Source organism: Eublepharis macularius, chromosome 5 (genome assembly GCF_028583425.1).
Source record: "Eublepharis macularius isolate TG4126 chromosome 5, MPM_Emac_v1.0, whole genome shotgun sequence".
Lineage (NCBI taxonomy): Eukaryota > Metazoa > Chordata > Lepidosauria > Squamata > Eublepharidae > Eublepharis > Eublepharis macularius.
The window spans coordinates 144,401,383-144,421,518 of record NC_072794.1 but is presented as its reverse complement, the minus strand read 5'-3'; the positions used below and the strand labels follow the sequence as shown (position 1 = coordinate 144,421,518).

The window sequence follows — 20,136 nt, the reverse complement described above, 5'->3', positions numbered from 1 at the left end:
TTAGAAACTTGCTTTGCAGTAAGATTTCCGTTTCTCCAGCAGATTTGCTCAATGGACTGAATATTTGGGGAAACAGCGGGAAGGCAGCAAAGCTACCAGCAGCATGTTAATAATGAGTATCCCTTTGGCAGGTACATTTGAACATCTGGAATGATGGGGGGACTCAAGCAGCAGTAATAAAGAAAATACCTCTGTAGATTTCACAGCTGGTCTTAGGAATTTTGCTCCTCCAGCTTAGCTAAATTCTTTTGCTTGTAGTGAAGCTGTCTTTGGTATATTATAAATCTTCTTTTCTATCTTCAATGGTATTTTTCTATGCAATGAAAAAACACACCTGGGATCCTATTGTTTTCTTTTTTCAGAAACACAAGCTAGAAGGAAAGAGAAGATTTGTCATATTTATAGCCTTATTTTTTAAACAAGAATCTGCCAGTCCTAAAATGACTCTCTTGCACATGCGCTTGTATCTTCCTGGCTTGGTCTTCTGGGTTTTACAGAAATCGAGCTCCTTTGGGCTACCTAATACTACTGAACTCCTCTACCCATCCAGCAGCACTGAGGTAGGCCTCCTATCTAGCCTTGGAGGACCTAGGACTCGCGGAAAACGCTATATTTCTCCCAGGGATATGAGTGCGATTTTGGACTACCACAACCAAGTGAGGTCCCAGGTATCTCCACCAGCTGCCAACATGGAATTTATGGTGAGCTTCCTTTGTACTTGTCATTGGCGGTGGGGAGGATTACTAATCCTTGGGGAAATGTTTGATAAGCAAAAATAGCACTTAAATGCATGGCCCTTTGATTTACTGTCCAAAGCTTCACTGTCTATAGAAAGTTTTATTGTTTAGAGTTGGGTACAAGTGAAGCAGTTTTTCAGGTCATGATGAGGGTCATCTGCCAGTACACAGAACACAACTAATAGGGGCCATTGGAGGCCAATACAGGCTGTTTGCTTCACACACCTGGCTTCTCCAGAAAAGCTGTGTGCTAGGTTCTTCTTCTTCTTCTCCTTCTCCTTCTGTCTTCTTCTGTCTTCTGCCGGAGGGGTCTGGGTTTCCTGCCGAAATCAAAAGGTGTGCTGTTTCTGAGAGCCAAAACACACGTTAAGAAATACCCAGGTTCAGCACGTGTTCTCTTACCTCAAGGTTTGCCGGGATCTGTAGGCGTCCTGGAAGCTTAAAGTTTAGCATTTACAGAGCAGCAAAAAGGGGAAGGGAAATACAGGCGCCTGTATTTTAAGCTTTAAGCTTCCAGGACGCCTTTAAGCTTCCAGGACGCCTACAGATCCTTTAAGCTTCCAGGACTTTAAGCTTCCAGGACGCCTACAGATCTTTAAGCTTCCAGGACGCCTACTTTAAGCTTCCAGGACGCCTACAGATCCCGGCAAACCTTGAGGTAAGAGAACACGTGCTGAACCTAGGTATTTCTTAACGTGTGTTTTGGCTCTCATTGTTGCATCTTTCTGCAACACTGGCAGATTCCTGCTCATCATGCAGAGAAATAGGTGGCAACCTAAGGGGACCAGCTTCATGCACGGAAAAATTCCCTTTGGATGTGGCCCTAGGCATTTCCTTGTCATTCCTAATTCTGAAAAACTCCCCCGCAGAGTCTGAAGATGACAAATAGGACCTCCCACTTCCTTGAGAAGAATTTAGCTTCAGGCAGAGTAATTCCACTAAAGCGTTTTGCCAGTCTTTCATTTGTGTGTTTGTCTGCCGCCTTTCTACCTTACAGGAACTCAAGGTGGCTTACAATATGCATTAAGCTGAATAGTAAAATATTGATGCTGTTTTGGTCACGTAGAATTTTTTAAAACCTAGAATATGGATTTTACTCTCTATTTTGGATCTGAATGTGGTTTTAGAATTCACAGAATCTAAAGAGAACTGTATATTTATATAAGCAGTTGGGTCAGAAACCCAATGTCACAAAATAAAACTAGGACTGTAGTTCCAGCTTGTGTTTTAGAAGATTATGTTGGGGCAGTAATTCGGATTTGGATCTTTGTTCAATGTATACCTACAAGTAAGGCTGCTACTGTTTCTGTAGGAACATTTTGGGTATGATTGAAGTCACTTTGGGTGATTTTCTTGTGACTGTAAAAATGTTTGAAAATATCCTGTTCAGGAAGCACTATCCTCACCTGAAATTATGTTTTGATAACAGAGCATAGCCAAATCATGATATCATCCTGAACACTACTTGATCTCTGACTAGCTAAGATTAGACATGGGCACGAAACCAAAAAAAAAAAAACGAACCATGGGCATGGGGTCTGTCAAACTGACAGCTCCTGTTCTCCTGCCACTCAGGGGACAGGAGAACAGGGCTGTCAGTTTCACTCACCCCGCACTGGGTTCAGCCCACCAGCCCCACGAACTGCATTTTCCCGAACTACAAACTGGCCCGGTTCCTGCATTTTTTTGGTTCGTATTGCGGTTCGTGCCCACCTCTAGCTAAGATCACCCTCACTTCAAGCAGCTTCATTTGCTCTCAGTGACGTCATCACAAAGATGTATATGATAGACCATGTAGCACTGAGATGCCATCCCATTCACTATGAAATTCCTGATTGGCTGAGGTTGCCTAAGTAACTAATCCAAGAAGATGAAGTCATAGTAACTAGAAGGGCAAAAACATCACTGAAACAGCAACAAATGAAAAAAACAGTTTACAGCATCAAAAAAGCCTGAATATTCCCATAACTGAGGATTTTTTTCAGGAACTATTTCTGCTCCCATCAATGCAAACGTTTGCCACAGCCTAACAATATTGTGAACATGGCATTTCGCTAACTTTTCAGGGCTTACTGCCACTTCGCTAGAGACCATTTATGTCTTCTGAAGGTCATGATTTTTTGTTCATCCTTCTGTCTATGCAACATGATCCATTTGGTAGAAGATGGGGTGAGAATAAAATTAAAGAAAGGGGAAACAATGTTGTTGTCCTGGGTTCACTGGGGGAAGATCAGAAGTAAATTGAATAATGTGATGCCCTCTGTTTTCTTGCCTTGTTTTTAATCAAGTGATTTAGATTGGCCAAGTGGCAACTCAGCTAATACTCAGGAACCAAATGTGTATAAATAGCACCATACTAGACATGGGCACGAACAGGGGAAAAAACCGAACATGGTGTTTGTTGTTCGTTGCCATCCACGAACAACGACCAATGAACACTGACGAACATGATCCTGTCACGAACATGTCCGTTGTTCGTGGGGGCCAGCAGGCTCTCCTCCAGCCATCAAGATCCCTACTGCACCACTCCCAGAAACCCTACTTGAGCAGGCAGCAGGAAATGTACCAATAATAAATAATAGCTTGGCCCCAGAGCCTGGCAGCAGCCCTGGAACCTGAAGGGGTAGATCCCTATCCCACCACACACAAAGAAAATTCAAGCTCCAATGTACTCACGCTGTCTCTCTAACAGCAGCTGTCTCTCCCTGAAAGCCAGAGCTGGGAGCCCCCCTCCCCCCTGGTCTTTTCCTCTTGTAACAAATTTGGAGCTCCAGTCCACACTTGGAAGGAAGACCTGCCTATCAAGCTAAATTGGGCTTAGATTGGGGTTTCCACGGCAACAGCAGGATTTCAGACAGAGTTCAGACAATCCCTGCTTGAGTTGCCATGGGAATTGATTGCAGGTGCCAGACTGTCTGGTGTGACAAACAGCAATGAACAGCTACAAGCGAGGCTTGCAACAACCACCTGTTCATTTAGAATGGGGCCTCATGCACAGCTTGTTCGTAAACAGTCGAACAGGCTGTTTGTGGCCTTTTTTGCGTTCATAATGCTGTTCGTGCCCATTTCTACACCATACTACTTCAGAATGTATGCAAGGACAAACAGATCTGAATGCTCCCACTTGTAAAAAGCGTAGTATCTGCCCATGGAAAGATAGCATGTTAGGTTGATATTAGGCCTTAATGTTTCTTCCTATGGCACAAGACTTTCTGATGGAGGAAGCAGTCAAATGAAAGACTCCATCCCCCGCCTCATGTGGCGCAGTTCAGATAGGTCTGTACCACATGCTATTTCTGAAGATTTTGCTAGTAAAGACCACATTTTACAGTTCAAAACTTTTACATTTCTAGTCATTCCTCAGCCCTGTAGCTTACCACTGGTCAGCATTATGATGAATTGACAGGTTGCTTAATTTTACTTTGAGTAGTAGCTCGCTGTACTTGATGATATGTTGCCTTGTTTTGTTTTTGTTTCTTCTTCTTTTGGCTAGATATGGGATGAGAAGCTAGCCCGATCTGCGGCAACATGGGCAAAACAGTGTGTTTGGGACCATGGGCCTCCACATCTGATGAGGTATATGGGTCAGAACTTGGCCATTCACTCTGGCAGGTAAGCAACTAGTTTGCATCATCTGGCAATACTCAAGTTGTGTATGTGGTATCAAACAAGGTTGGACCCTCCATCACCCAAGGATTTTTTTTCCTTCAGAAATTGAAGGGCCTCTAAAGGAGTATCTTCATTAAAAACCAAGCTTAGGTGAGCCATGTTCCTCCGCCTCCATGGATGTTTTTAGAATTTTGGATCAGTCCTTTACTCTGAATTACTTCTGATGATGTAAATATTTCATGTGATTCCCAACAAACTTGTCACATTCCATCATGGATGATATTCTGATACTATTTCCTCCATGCAGAATATAATATTAAAACATCCTCAGAATAAAATCTAATTCATTTTTACTAGAATTATTTAGAAGGGATAAATAATGTTAAAAATACTGTCAAATGCCAGACAATAAATAATGTCAGAAGCCATTTTGTCAAATACAAAATGTGGGGCCATGGCTCAGTGGTAGAGCATCACCGTTGCATGCGGAAAGTTCCAGGTTCAATCCTCAGCATCTCCATTTAGGATCAGGTACTTAGTGATGTGAAAGACCTCTTCCTGAGACCCCGGAGTGCTGCTGCCAGTCGGAGTAGGCAATACTGATCCTGATAGACTGATTGACCAAAAGTCAGTATAAGGTTTCATGTTCAAAATGTTTTATTTAACATGAACAATCTGCTAGCATCCATAACATGGATGGATTCTGTGAATTCTACTTTCCATGTTATGTCAGAAGCAAAAAAAGGAAGTGGTGGAAGAAAGTGCCATCAAGTCTCAGCAAACTTATGGTGACCTGCCCCCCATAGTCTTTTCAAGGCAAGAGATGCCTGCCTCTGCATAGCAACATTAGACTTGCTTGGTGGTCTCCCAACCAAGTACTAACCAGGGCTGATGCTGCTTAGCAGCCAAGATCTGACAAGACTGAGCTAGTTTGGGCCATCCAGGTTGGAGCTGACTCTAAGGAAAGGAGGAGTTGGTTCTTTTAAAAAATCACTTCGGCTGCTCTTTCAACAACAATTTTTCTTGCTGGTGATCTGCAATTTTTATCTTAATGCAGGCCCAGGTAGGCTGTTAGTATTGTTTTTATTGGAGACAATGGTTCTTTCACCTTCAATGTGAACCAAGTTTTGCAAATAGTGATACTTCGGGCTTTTTTTCAGCAGGAACGCGGTGGAGTTCTGGAACCTCTAGAAAATGGTCACATGGCTGGTGGCCCCGCCCCCTGATCTCCAGACAGAGGGGAGGTTAGATTGCCCTCTGCGCCGCTCAGCGGCACGGAGGGCAATCTAAACTCCCCTCTGTCTGGAGATCAGGGGGCGGGGCCACCAGCCATGTGACCATTTTCTTTGAGGGCAACCCACTGAGTTCCACCACCTCTTTTCCCAGAAAAAAAGCCCTGGTGATACTGACACACACTGCAAGTACAACTATGGACTAGTAATTGAATTAACCCTCAGTTTGGCCTCTTGAGGCTGCTTTAATTTTTTTAAAACAAAGCATATATGTTCACTTATCTTTCTTCACAAAAAAATGTTTAAACTGCTCTGGGATTGGAGTGTTGGTGGTATGCTTGTGATGTCATTGGCACTAGCCAGTAGGCAGCCAGCACAACTGAAACACAAAGAATTAGAGGAGAAATTGATTTTCCTCAGTTTCTTCCTGAAACCATGCAGAAAACCAGAACAAAGGGTCCTCCCCCACCATGAGCTCCATCTAACAGCAAAAATGTGTGCACGACTATGCGTCTTAAAGGAAGCAAACACCACATGCTTCCATCACATTTGGTTCTATCCTATAGTTCCCTTCTACTAAGTTAGATGCTATGACTCTCTTTTATAATGAAGAAAGCATTCGTCTAATGAGGAAAAGTCTTTCTTTGTTGAAGGAAGCCTTTCTCTGTTGGAGGAAACCTTGATGGAAGGGAGTCGTAGGTTCCAACCCATTAATATACTAACAATGATGGTATAAAATGATACAAAAGTGCTATTTCATTGTAGGGAATTTGGTTTAAGCTCCACATCACATGAGATGAGCGGATGCCATCTCTGAGTTTCTCTGCCTTCTGCTGTTTCATTGGCTGCCAGTTGTGGCGGGTGGAGTGACACGATGGGGTGTCATCACATCATAGGTGTTTTTCAGCATACTGAGTAATCATGCATCATCCAGATGAGCCTTAAGTTTCTTTGTTTGGTCAGGCAGATTCTTTTTGTATGTGTGCTACTCTGAGCATTTTTTTGATGAAGAAATTAATACGCTGTGATCATGTGTGGCCTTCTCTAGGTACCGTTCTGTTGTCGACCTTGTGAAATCTTGGTATTACGAGAAGCAACATTATTCTTTTCCTTATCCCCATGAATGCAAGCCCAGCTGTCCTTCCAAATGCAGTGGTTCGGTCTGCAGCCATTATACACAGGTACATATTCTTCATCGGGCATGCTAGTATCTTAACCATTAGAAATTTAAAAAGAAGCTTTCATGACATCTCAGGCTCAGTTCACACACATACACATACACACGCACGCACACACACACACACACACACACAGAGCCATGTGAGAATTGCTTCCTTGTGACACTCTTCCATGTAGCATGTGTAAATTTTGCAACCACATAAATGAACACGTTTGTCTGGATTTTCCCACCTAGCTGATATCCTCTGATGGGAAAAAACCCATATGATCATTCTTGCAGAATTCCCACACTACAGATATGTGGTATACCAATTTATCTCTCTCACACACACAAATAGAGTCTCATTCTTTTTGTGGGGTACCTCTTGTGTGTGCCAGCTATTCCATACATTCATGAAAATGCAGACTTGGTTTTGGATCAGGTTGCAGTATCTTGTACCAAACCAATCTATTTCAGCTTTGAGGTAGCTGAAACATTCTGTAACCATGAAACATTCTGTAACCTTCCAAAAGCAGTGTGGATCTCTCCTATGTACATTTACATTATCTATTTTTATTCTTTGTATGTGTGGCTTCCCTCTTTAGCTGTGAGAAATAAAGTTATTAATTTCACAGGACATTATATGAGGAAAATACTCAATAGAAGATAATCATCCTAATCCAGCCTGAAAGATAAAGATATGCAGTTATATGCATAGATCTGCATCACAGTGCTCATATGGATTCCTTGAAAGAAGTGATCATCTGATGTAGATGGTCTGGGCTTTTTTTCTGAGAAAAGAGGTGGTGGAACTCAGTGGGTTAGCAGCACACGGGGCAACTCTTGGTAGGAGGTGTTGCCCCTGGTACCACATGCACGTGTACAAAGCATGTGTGCACTGCCAGGACCACGCACGATGGTCCACTGCCGGGACCATCGCACAGGGCACTACTACCCCCAGGAGCACTCCCACAAGGGAGGGAGTTTAAATTGCCCTCTGCACTGCTGGTGATCTAAACTCCCTCCTTGCTCCAGCTGACTGGCAACAGTCAGCTGGAGCAAGGGGGGATTTTAAAGTTTGATGGTCACCAGCCATGTGACCATTTTCTAGAGGTGCCGGAACTCCATTCCACCACGTTCTAGCTGAAAAAAAAGCCCTATAGATGGTGGTCTGTATCAAGCAGAATTGAGCAGACATTCAAGAACAAGAATGATTTTAAAGCAAATATTGATTTACAAGAGGACGTAATCTTTCATTCTGCTTTAGGATACACAAAGAGAAAGAGAAGCATTGCCACTTCCATAGCTAACAATCCTGCCCCATTCATCACTAGGTTTCAAATTTCTATGCAAACAGATTGGACCGTACAAATCTCAGCTCCTTTTCTAGAAGTAAATCCCCCTTTTCCACTGGCCCATCCATCTCCAAAGAGGCCAACAAATCCAGCCAATGTAGCTGGATGGAAGGAAAAAGAGAGACATCTGTCTTTGCAGGAAGACATTTTACATCACAAAGCTAAGCTTTAAATCACAAAGATGAGGCTAAAGGAATTCAGGCTTGGACGCATCTTCAAGCAGCTTCTCAATGAGAATATCCAGGAGATGCTTCATTACATTCCATGGCCAGAGACGTTGCTCATTATTACTGGCTACTCTTTCCAGGACTGTACTCTAATACAATTGCTCTGCCGTTTATTGTGCTAGTTTCTGAGTATAAATGAAAGATTTGAAGCAATGGCTGGTACAGTAGGTTTGAAAGAAGAAAGAGAACAAAAATCAGACACCAATTAAAGGGTTGGGTTTTTTTTTACACAGACCTTTGGCACAGGGAGATCAAGGGCTCCTGTACTGTGGCTCCCACTCCACCACAGTCACAGCCTCATTTCCCTCAAAGTTATAGCCAAGAGCATCCATCCAGGATTTCCAGTTCCAAGTTTGGAAATTCCTGGAGATCTGGGGGGTGAAACCTGGAGAAACCTGGAGAAAGTGGGGTTTGGGGAGGGAAAGGACCTTGGTATGACATAATTCCATAAAATCTACCCCCCAAAGTAGTCATTTTCTCCAGGTGAACTGATCTCTGTGGCCTGGAGACCAGTTGTAATTCCGGGAGATCTCCAGCCACTACCTGGAGACTGGCAACCCTACATCCATCTTCTCCTTCAGTCATGGCTTCCTATTTGTTTGTTTGTTTGATTGTTTACTTCATTCTTACCCCGCCTCTCTCCCCAAATGAGACCCAAAGCAGCTTGCACCATTCTCTTTTTTTCCGTTTTATGGTAGGTTGGGCTGAGAAAGTAGGACCGTCCCAAGGTCACCTAGTGAGCTTCCATGGCAGAGTGGGAATTTGAACCTGGGTCTCCCAGATCCTAGTTCAGCACTCTAACTGCCACATCACACTGGCTGTCCCCGCTCCCCCCCCCCCACACACACACAATTGGCAACATGCTGGACGAAACAGAATGTTATTTTTCCATATTCCTTTTAGCCCCATGATGCCGGTGGGTGTAAAAAGAGTGAAAAAGAATCACTACAAGGTTGCTGTGACATCTAGTCCAGTAGGAGTTGTAGCTGTAGGTGTCAGCAGGACATGCTTCTCTTGCGCAGTGCTTCCTCTGTTGCCTCTTCTCAGACTAGATGGGAGACCAGTCCAGGGTCTCCAGCAGGGGATGGCCCTCTGCCAAGCTATGGAGCTCAGCCGCTATGCCAACCCCTGATGCTGACTCTGGCATGAAAGTACATCAGCCTCCATTTCTGTCCCTTACAACCACAGCACATCGGATCAGCAAAGAAAGGTAAAGCCCTTTCCTGCCTCACTCATCATGAATCATCTCTGTGGTGACGGGACTTTGCTGAGATGTCTGGCACCTCCGTGAATGCAAGCCCTTCATGGGCTCCTCCTGTGCAGGCAGACAGCCCTAGGTGGAAAACTTCCCTCTCCCTCCTGGGCTGTGGCAAAGCATTTTCTAACCCATAATGAATAGTATCTTACACGGTTCCAGAAGGTAACTGTTTGGCCCATTTTAACTCTGGAAATACCTAGCTCCATATTTGCATGGGTGTCTGTGTTGTTTATAAGCACCTTTTCTCAAGTTTGCCTGAAAATCATCCGAGACCAAAACTATGTCTCATTTCAAGTGTTGTGTCTGAAGAAATGGGAGCAAAGAGACAGAAAGCAAAGTGGGTCGGGGTGGGGAATAACACCTGTTTTTAAAAATTATTATTAAAAGGTACATTCAGCTGCACAGACGAGTCTGGTAGCCAGTTTTTTGAGAAATTTTCCTGACAGTGGAAAGACCCAAATGAAACATTTCTATGTAATAGTTTACTCCATTTATCAGGCACCAGATAGCTTAGGACAAGGCAGCTTGCACAGAATTTGGCTGAAAAATGCCAGTGGCCACGGCAACAGAATCCGCTAGGTTCTTAAGCATAGAATGTCTCAGTGGTGGTCTAAATGAACCGTGGCTTTCTTCTGCCTGTTGTGATTCTAGCAGCTGCATGAAGGCAAAGGTTTATTAGGCAGAGCTTAGTTAAACGTAAAGGTGGAGTGACAGGAAAAATATAACCTACTAAATGTTTCTCTTTAATGCAGCTATTAAACATGCTAGAACTCTGCCCAGGGATAGCATTGATCAGTTTAGGTGATGAGCAGGTCAATGCACTTATAATGACGAGTGTTTCTCTGTCTCCAAAACAGATGGTATGGGCTTCTTCCAACAGAATTGGCTGTGCCATCCACACCTGCACCAACATGAATGTGTGGGGCAGCACCTGGCGGCGAGCAATCTACTTAGTGTGCAACTATGCCATTAAGTAAGTAAAATTTGGGAGGGTGCATCCTGATGCAGATAGCAGCATTCGTCACGAAGTGGGGTGAGGAATTTGTCAGGATCAGAGATGGGAGTAAGGTTGATCTTGGTCACTGTGGAACAAAGGCCAGTTTCTGATGGACAGCCTACTATCTGCTGCACTGTGTGGAACTTGCAACTGCTAGACACCCAAAGAAATGCTGCACATGCTAGAACTGATAAAGCCCATGATAGAACTGATAAAGCAAACTACCTCTTATGAACTTAAAGAAAACTTAATACAAGGTCACAACAAATATTATATCTTAACAATGTTTGCCTGCTTGTTGTGATCCATCTGTTGCTTCTCTGAACGAGTCACTGTTCTAGGCTTGCTTTCTTCCAGTCAAGTAGCACACCCAGGTCAGTGACTCATGCATGCAGTGACATAGACAGCATGCAACTCTGATCATTAATAAAGTAAAACTCACCATTTTGTGTGTAACAGTGAGGTGTGCTTCTAATTTAAATTTCTGGAAAGAAGGATTTCTCAGTTCAACTGTCAGAAGTCTGGGGAAACACTTCCTTAAAACTGGGCTGCCTTTGAAGATGCCCTAGAAACTGCAACTGGTTCAGTGTGGCAGCCCAATTACTGTTAAGGGCTAGCTGATGGGAACATAAATTGTATATTTTAGAACAGATACGTTGATTGCTCTTGCCATGAAAACCCCACCAGGAGTGGCCATAAGTCAGCTATGACTTGAGGGTACTCTCCACCCTCATCATGTTGATTTCTAGTTTGTTTCTGAGGTCAGTTCAAGGTGCTGGCTATCACCTTTAAAGTTCTTCTTGGTCTACGACCCACGTATCTAAAGGCACATTTCTTCCCATATGTCTCTTTGCTCCAGTTAGTGTCCTCAGGTTACCATCTCCTGGCTGTTCCTCCACTGGATCAGCCTGCCTGGATCAATCAGAGCCTGTGCCTTCTGCTATAATAACTCCCACCTTTGCAACTGGATCCCTGAGGAGGTGGGGGGATCACTTTAGGTTTCTCAGAAGTGGTTCAACCCAATTTTATTTGCTAGGACTTTTGATGGGGTGTAGGCTGCAGGCATTTTAAGTGGGCTATGTAGAGTTTTATTATATTTTGTATGTTTAAAATTTGGATTTGTAAGCCACTTTGAGCCACATGGAAAGGTAGGGTATAAATATAAAGGCTCTTGAAACATCCAGGTGTTCAACCCTGAAGCAACATGCTTCATGCCTTACCTTCTTCTGTTTCTAGGGGAAACTGGGTAGGAGAAGCACCTTACAAAATGGGGAGACCCTGTTCAGCCTGCCCACCAAGTTATGGAAGCACCTGCAGCAATAACATGTGTTACTCTGGATTCAAATCCAACAAGGTGAGCTGGTTTTGAACCTCCTGGATGTATTCCAAAATCTGCAGCAGCTGGAGAATCTGGGTGTCGGACTTGCAGCTGGAAAGAGGAGAAGCATGACCCAGTGTATGACGTATTGTGAAATGAACGGACAATTTATTCTTGCAGTTTTCATCCTATTCTTTGGCCATTTCCCCATTCACTGATAATGTTCCAAGTACTCTTCCCCTGTGACTATATACTACATACACAACAGCCTGCTTTTCCCATCGTTTTGTATAAGGAAGAGATCCTTATACTTGGTTTTATTGAAGTCCGCTATTCAGATTTCTCTGTTAGTTGTATTTTCTTATGTTACGGACACCATAAGGGACTCTGTTTAGATGGTTTCCTAATTTTAAACTAAATTCTGTGCAGACAACTCTTATTGTATCTCTAGGTATTCCTCAGGGATAAATAACATTCACACATTTTAAAGGCAGAAAGGGTAGTTTTTCACCCCAGCCCCGTCTGGTTCTCACTCAATATCCTTCATGCATTTTTTCCAGGCCAGTTTGAAAGCCAATATGCAACACGTGGTTCTCATCAACAGAATACATTTCATTATTCACACTTGTTGGGGTAATCTGATACAGTTCTCATGACTGTCAGATGTGCCACATTTGATTATCTCTATTATTTGAGTCAATGTGTGTTTGTTTTTTGTTGACCGCTGAGCAAAGCCACTTGTGTCTGACAACTTTATTCAATAGCAGAGTGAATCAACCTAACCAGACTTGATCCCAGAGATCATTAAAATTCACACATCCAAATAGCTGTGGATTCTTTGGAAAGTTATTGTCTACTCAGACCTACAAACACAAACCTGCATTTGTGCAAAGCAGATTCTCATATGTTCCATCGAAAACCTCCAGAGCTTTGCAACGCACAAAAAGCAAAACCAAGGTGAGTGCTGCCCCCCCCCACCACTTCCACTGGGATGGTAAGGGGACCTGGCAACCCTAGACCAGCCCTTGAGCCATTTCCCCAGTTGAAAATGATTCCCCTCTCCTAGCTTCTGGAAGGGCATTTCTGATTGAGGAAATTATGCACCTGCTAGAAATGGTCACAGAACTCCAGGATTATGTATGATGCAGTCCTGTGAATAACTTCATAATTGCATCTGGCTGGAATTCAGAGATCATAGGTCTGTAGACTGATAGTACCTAAGGTGGCCCCCAAGTTAAGGCTTGAATGAGTATGAGATCATACCATATTGTTTTGTATAGTTTAATTGAGCATGTTATTTCTTTCATTTATAAAGTGCTGCCTGCTTATGGGTAGGCAGTCTAATAGAAATCTTCCAGTGCAGTCTTAAGCGGTCTTATACTCTTCTAAGGGTGTTGACGTCAACGGACTTATAACTATCAGTCTTGTTACGGACTGTACAGTAAAAATCCATTTGGGTTGAATCCTAGCTCCTGCCAGCAAAAGAAGAATGGATCTTTGTTGATTTAGGCCATTTTCACATGCACCTGTAAGCATCCAGAAGATTGCGTGAAACTCACGGCATGAAGCGTCTTCCGAGTGCAATTTCCCAGCATGATCCCCTTTAATGGTGCGATGATGTCAGAAATCGTGCCATTTAAATGGGATCATGCCTTTACTCTCTGCTCTTTCAACCTCCAGAAAGTAGATTCTCAAGGTCAAGGGGTCAAGACTTGTGGGTTAGAGAGCTGCAGTGAATTGGAAGAAGGAGGCAAAATTGCCCTCCCTATCTCTTCCATCAGTTGATACTAGTTAGCCTCCAACCAGAAAGGGCCTGGGAGATCAGGAAAAAAATTACAGTATGAATACCCAAGCCTCTGTTATAAGCTGCAGACCATTTATCTTTCCATAAATGGGGTTTTCATTCTCATGATCACAATAAATATCTTGAGTTCAAAAGGTATTTCTGTTCCTTTTCTTTGTTATATGGCTATGTATTTAGTTTATCGAAAAAATATGGCGCAAGCAATCACTTAGCCCCAAAGCCTCCATTTTGTCTTGACTGCCGTTCAGTTTATTATCCCTCACCCTTACTCGATCTGTTGGTCATCTACCACTTCATCTTATACAAAGGCGAACTGAGTATCTGTAAGGATCTGCCAAGCAATAGGCCTTCACTGCGAGCTGTGAAAGTATCTTTATTGATAAGCCACTAGTATCGTGATCTTACTCCATCTTTGCCAGAAATAACAGTTACGTGTAAACATTGAGGAGATGTAGATTCCAAAAGTGTGGACGACTTCTAAGCTCCCCTTCCCAGTCTAAGGTCACCTAGCATCAGTGAGAAAGCAGCTAAGTGGGAAAACAGCAGGCAGGATGGATGGGGGCGCTCAAGGTCATGCCAGTGTCTCTTCCCAGACTAAGGAGAACAGTTTCTGGTGTAGTTCAAAGGAGTGTACAGATAACAGCAAGCACCAGGGCTTTTTTTCAGCAGGAACGCAGGAGAACGGAGTTCCGGAACCTCTTGAAAATGGTCACATGGCTGGTGGCCCCGCCCCCTGATCTCCAGACAGAGGGGAGTTTAGATTGCCCTCTGCTCTGTGTCTGGAGATCAGGGGGCGGGGCCACCAGCCATGTGACCATGTGTAGTCTCAGACTACAATCACCACGGCAGTATTGAGTATGAGCATTGACCGGTGATTACAAGCACCTGACAGTATCCTCTCTGTCATTTGATGCCCCCCCCCTTCACTGGATTGGACATACATTTCGTAACACTCTTGACAGAGAACTACCCTGATGAGCTGCAGGTCAAAACATCTTTAAATAGAATACGAAGAACAGAACTATACATAGGATTATTTTTTAGATTTTTTTTTTTTACATAACGCAACACTGAGACTGTGGTTTAATGAGGGAACTGTACAGAAGAAGGGTTTGTTCCATTTTCCCAGAGAAAATGACAGCCTCCCCACAAGCTTCTTTTACCTGTCCAGGAGAACGTAAAAATATACGTATATTTTCTCAGTATGGGCAGAGGCAGAGTCACAGAGGTAATTTTCAGTCAGCAAATGTGAGGGGAAAGGGCTGCAAACTCCTCCCAATGACACACAGATATGCACACAATGCTCTCCAAATTGTGGACTGAACAGCTTAATTTTAAGGGTTTTTTTTAAGTCCAAGAACATTGTAAAGAAGAATCTCAGAATTACATACTCTCCCTTGAATATTGTTCCTAAAGTGATCCAAATTAATCTGGGAGTGAGCATGGAACTGCCTTCTGGAGCCTGTCCCATTAAGTCAGCAAATGCAAGAAGTTCAGTTCCGAGAAGAACACTGCCTTTTGATACTGGTCCAGGAAAGATGTGGGATCCAGGCTGTGTAGGGAGTGGGGCTGAAAAGCCCCAACTCTCATGGTTCCTGGAGGCCAACAAGTAGCCAATGCAATTGATGCTGTATAGGCTAAATACCTTCTTCCTCTGATCTTTAAAATGACATTCCCTGCAGCTGCTGTGTGACTGCAGGGAAAGTAGGGGCAGTCTGGCCATTATAGCCACTAGGAATTTTCCCAGTGGAGTGATGGCCTGCCACACTTGGGTCAGTCCAGAACAGAATAGATGGGCCATGTGGCTGTGCCCATCCCAGCAGAAGCAGGCACAGCATGTATACGGCTACACGTAGCCCAGCAGCACCCCACAAATCCCAGCTGGATCTCCCTCATTCCCTTCCTTCTTCATGGGGGTGGACTAGGAGGCAAAGCCCATGTCTGGAGCCTGTTTTTTCTTCCCAGTCCCCCCTGTGGGAAAGCAAGTTGGGCCAGAAGAACCAGACTCAACTTGTCAAAAAACGTAATGTGTAGTTTGGCCCTGAGCCATACCTATTTCACACAACGAGGTTTTGGTGAATCTTAAACATGATCTCTTCCATGCCGTGCCCACAAAGCCTTCTGCCACTGCTTCCTCTTGCTCTCCATCTTTCTTCCTCCCACCCTGCATGTATTTATTTGGAGAAATTAATACATATTTTTTTAATGTATGTATTTTTAGCTCTGGTTTCTAATTGGTTCTCGGATGTGTTTTTATTTTCTGTTTTAATTGTTAGCCATCTTAGTGGCCCTGATTGGGCTGAAAGCAAGGACATAACTGTTGTAAGTATAAATAAATGCGCACACACCACATAACTTCGTGCCTCTATGGCTAAATAGAGTCAGAAAGAGTTGCTGCTCCATTCCCTCTACCAACAATCTGAGCAGAAAGCTGCCCCACAGGCTTCAGCAACATAGCAGTGGTTTGATCTTTGTATAAATATGCACATAGAAATACACACACTGGCACTGGTGATCAGAAATGCCCATTCACAAATACACACCCTTGTAGATTTATTTACTCTGTCTCTGGAACTAATTCACACACAACTGTCTGCTTTTTTTGCAAATAATCAACTCTACATCTAGGTGTATATGTGTGCCACATTAACAAGCATGGTGCGCGGGGCCTCATGCGTGCACTCACAGACACAAAGCCTTTGTTCTCTGTGTTTGTTTGGTGAGAGCAATAAAATGTCCCATGTCTCAGCAGCTGTGAAACTGACCTAGTTCACACCTCCCCTTTGGGAGTTCTCCATCTGCCAGGACCTAGGACAATTTCCCTTTAACTTCTTCCTTAGGAAGAATACGAGGGAAGGTAACCTCCTGGCTCTGGGGTCACTCTAGGCCTGAAACCAGGTGACAGTGGAAGCTCCCCTCAGAAAGTGTTCCGTAAAAGTCCTGTTTGGATTTCAAGCTTGGGAGCAGTTGCTATAGCTACCGTGGCAGACGGCACCTTGCAGGTTGGTTTCCATACGAGCTTGGTTACTATTTAACATCTCCACCCACATTAGGCCTGATTAAGTGAATCAATAAGATAACAGGCGAGGCAGGGCTTGTCACCCTAGCTCCCTCCCTCCTCCGCCCAGCTTCTTTTCTTGTCTTTTTACACATTCTCAGTTTTTCCTCTAGATTTATACCAGTGAGAAATGGTCAATGTCACTACACAACTAAGCGCTAAGATGGAGGCAACTTATGGTGAGTACGTAAGTTAATCATCTTCCTTTCTCTTGTTGCTGATAAGGAAGTGTGCACGAGAAGCTTAGGAATTATGGGCAGAGCTGCACAATTATGGCATGCCAGTTTAGGCCCTGACCTAGAAATGCTTACACTCTGATCCAAAATGAATGATTAGGCTGTCCCTTTTCCGTGTAATATTCTTCCAACCATTGTGTTGAAGAGGCAGGCGCTATCGCTGTGAATTTTGTTCAAAGATTAGCCTTCCAAAAAACTGAGCCTGCCCACTTGGAATCTTCTTGGGTGAGTAAAGTTTTGGAGAATTAAATGCAACAATTCAGGAAGCTGGCTTGGGTATGTTTGTCGTTGTCCGTCATGGAGAAGGGGATTGTTTATAAGCACTTTGTGCAGTCTGGTTTGCGAATGAGACAAAAACAAGTGTTTCAACGGAGATGTTTCAAATAAGACAAATGGAGGGATCTGATGGAGATGTAACCCACACAATGCTTTGCGAAGAAGCCAAACATAGTAAAGCTAAGAGAAATTTCAGTGGAGCTGAGTTTATTTCATCTGGTATTAGGAGAATGGGAGACAAAGCTGGGTTTTTGTAAAGATCTAATGTGGATTGCAGCTAGACTCCTTGCACAATCTGTATTTATGAAGACAGACCCCCCCCTTTGTTGATGACGTCACATTAAGGGTACTTCCTGTTATGCAGCTGTTCTCAAGGGCCCAACCCATTTTATGTTTTCAGTCCCATCTTGTGGACATGGCAGGGTAGGTTATTAAGTGGAAACAAAAGTTGTTTTCAGGAGGAATTATAAAAAAACCCACCTAGATCAGCCATATATCAATGAGCTAGAAAAGCATCTTTCAAATTCTGGTGCTCCCAGGCTTTCTGTGAACCTAGCACATGTGTAATAAATTTTTGCACTATGTGCAGATACTATCCTCTATAGCACATAGGAAACGGTTACATCAGGTTCATTTTATCAGCTGGATGGAAATCATTTGGATTGCAATACCCTCAGGATACAGACATCCCTTTAACATTATTCTGTGCCATGCACTCTGATAGGCACTGCAAACTGATGCTATAATGAATGGTAATGTAATCTATTAGAGAAAAAGCAGCATATGTTTCATTTGGAAAACATTGTAGATTGTGGCAATAGATGAGTGAAATCTTACTGCATTGTAATAATCAAGCAATTGCCAATTTTTACAAAAGCCTGAAAGAAGTTCTCTAGTGGCACAGAAATGGGAGTCATGGGGTATGTGTGTTTTCTGAGAAAAGGAAAATGACATCTCTACATGTGGGACCCTCAAAAAAAAACACCACACACACCGTTCCATCCACATGGACTTCCATATTTACAAAACGATTGCTATGTCAGGGCTAGGAAAGATCACATCGAAGCAGGGGAAAATCTAGAAAGTATGGTGGGGGACAATGCCATGCGGATACTCCAAACAAACAAACAAAACCCGTCCTCCAGTTTGGATGCAAAACTGGCACAAAATCTCTGTGTGGAAGTAACCCACAAAGCTTGCCCATGTTTCGTTTCGTTTTGGTGCTGTTTCCTGTTCCCATTACAGATTTTTGTGTTTCCAAAGCAGACCCTCCTCTTGGGATTTCTGGCTGGGATGTAGAAATGCTACTGTGTGACCAGTACTTTCCAGGGGCTTTGCTTCAGTTTGCTCTTGCATTTTTGATTTGCTTTCTGGGGTTTTGGAATTCTCATTTTCTGGCAGGAAGGAAGGAAATCACACTTTTAGTAGCTGGTGGTTTAATCAAACAACTTCAGGTATCCAATTCACTGCAAAATGGCAAGTGCTGAAATTTTATAGCATTCCCTGTATATGTATTTGCCATATCAAATGATATGTAGAAGGAGCTGTATCTACAGAGTGGATGATTGCTTTCTTATTTTGGTATCAGTACAAGGTAGTTTGGCTTTCTGTACTATCTGTGCTTACCCGTGTGAGAGAGGCAGTATGATATCGTGGTTAGTGTGTCAGACTAGGATCTGAGAGACTCAGGTTCAAATCCACACTCTGCTATGAAAACTTGTTTGGTGACCTTGGGCCAGTCACATACTGTCAGCCTAACTTACCTCACAGGGTTGTTGTGAGGGTAAAATGGAGGAGAGGAGAACGATGTAAGCCACTTTGGATCTTCTCTGGGGAGAAAGGTGGGGTATAAATGAAGTAAATAATGGAAGAAGTAGTTACCAGAGTGGGTGCTTTACTGATGCCAAAGAAAATATAAACAGGATTCAAAATGGATTATATGCTGCCTTTTATTGAAGTGGCTGTGGAGGTATAGTAGGGAGACCGTTGGGTGGAGAAGTGTACTGCACAGTAATATGCAAATTTGGCAAGCAGCAAGAGTGACACCCATTGTCCTGATGACCCAGAGTGGTCTATGACATCGTCCTCCATTCATCAGCAGAAAGCTGGTAGAATGCAACCCGTTGGCTAGAGTTTCCAACTCCAGGTTGGGAAATTCCTGGGCAGAGTAGTGTTTGGGCAGGGCAGGAAACTCAGCCAGGACGTAATACTATGGAATCCATCCAATCAAGCTGCCATTTTCTCCAAGAGAACTTACCTTCATAGTCTGAAGATCAGTTGAAATTCTAGAAAAACCTCAGACGCCACCTGGAGGTTGGCAACCTTACCAATGGCTTTACCCTCAGTAAAAAATCTCTTTGAAAGAGAATGTTCTTGTCTGTCTTTCGGAAACTAGGAAACAAAGATACCTTCTGCACCCATTCCAGTAGGCTGTTCCATAATACTATCGCTGGCACAGAAAATGCCCTCATTGATCTTTTCACAAAATGGACCAACATAAGGGAAGACATTGTGAGGGGTGGAGGTCTTCTGAGGAGCATAACTGGCACATAGGAGTACATCTCTGAAGCACTACAGCAAAAAAGAAATCCTGTTAAACACCAGATATCCTCCATATCACCATAAACAAAAACTTTTTCTGAGGAGGGAGGAAAATCAGCCTTGCTATAACACGTAATTATAACATTCAAAAGAAGGAGACAGACAGACAGACCCAGGGGAGTTGCCACACCCAGAATCTTATTTACAGTGAATGTCAATGCATCTTCATTATTAAGTTCTTATACTGGAAATAGGTTAACAGACCAGATTCCAACTGAGTAGTGACTACCACCAGGAGACCAGGCAGCAAAACTTTATAGCTTTTCTTT

General features: G+C 43.4%; 2 protein-coding genes and 1 long non-coding RNA gene across 3 annotated transcripts in view; 2 read left to right on the top strand and 1 right to left on the bottom strand.

Annotated features, from left to right (window-relative positions):
- The first annotated feature begins 440 nt into the window (after positions 1 to 440).
- On the top strand, positions 441 to 11,943 carry R3HDML (R3H domain containing like). The gene is made up of 5 exons (XM_054981768.1): positions 441 to 701; positions 4,231 to 4,349; positions 6,627 to 6,759; positions 10,435 to 10,550; positions 11,811 to 11,943. Exons 1-5 carry the CDS (start codon positions 441 to 443, stop codon positions 11,941 to 11,943), a joined length of 762 nt encoding a protein of 253 aa, XP_054837743.1.
- A 4,940-nt stretch (positions 11,944 to 16,883) lies between these two features.
- Positions 16,884 to 20,136, top strand: part of HNF4A (hepatocyte nuclear factor 4 alpha) — an 88,237-nt gene continuing 84,984 nt past the window's right edge. The window contains exon 1 of the mRNA XM_054980840.1: positions 16,884 to 16,933. Coding sequence (XP_054836815.1) covers positions 16,885 to 16,933 — 49 coding nt within the window. The 5' untranslated portion in view covers position 16,884. The remainder of the gene's footprint in view (positions 16,934 to 20,136) is intronic.
- Positions 17,457 to 20,136, bottom strand: part of LOC129330694 (uncharacterized) — a 35,671-nt gene continuing 32,991 nt past the window's right edge. Inside the window, exons 2-3 of the long non-coding RNA XR_008597070.1 lie at positions 19,675 to 19,837; positions 17,457 to 18,660 (exon numbers count right to left, since the gene is read on the bottom strand). This is a non-coding gene — a long non-coding RNA (uncharacterized LOC129330694). The remainder of the gene's footprint in view (positions 18,661 to 19,674; positions 19,838 to 20,136) is intronic.

What these genes read in the sequence shown, in the direction of transcription:
- R3HDML (XM_054981768.1), top strand. Translation starts at nt 441, where the DNA reads ATGACTCTCTTGCACATGCGCTTGTATCTTCCTGGCTTGGTCTTCTGG. An exon ending in TTGGCCATTCACTCTGGCAG is followed by an intron (nt 4,350 to 6,626) that starts GTAAGCAACTAG and finishes GGCCTTCTCTAG; the next exon opens with GTACCGTTCTGTTGTCGACC. An exon ending in GTGTGCAACTATGCCATTAA is followed by an intron (nt 10,551 to 11,810) that starts GTAAGTAAAATT and finishes TTCTGTTTCTAG; the next exon opens with GGGAAACTGGGTAGGAGAAG.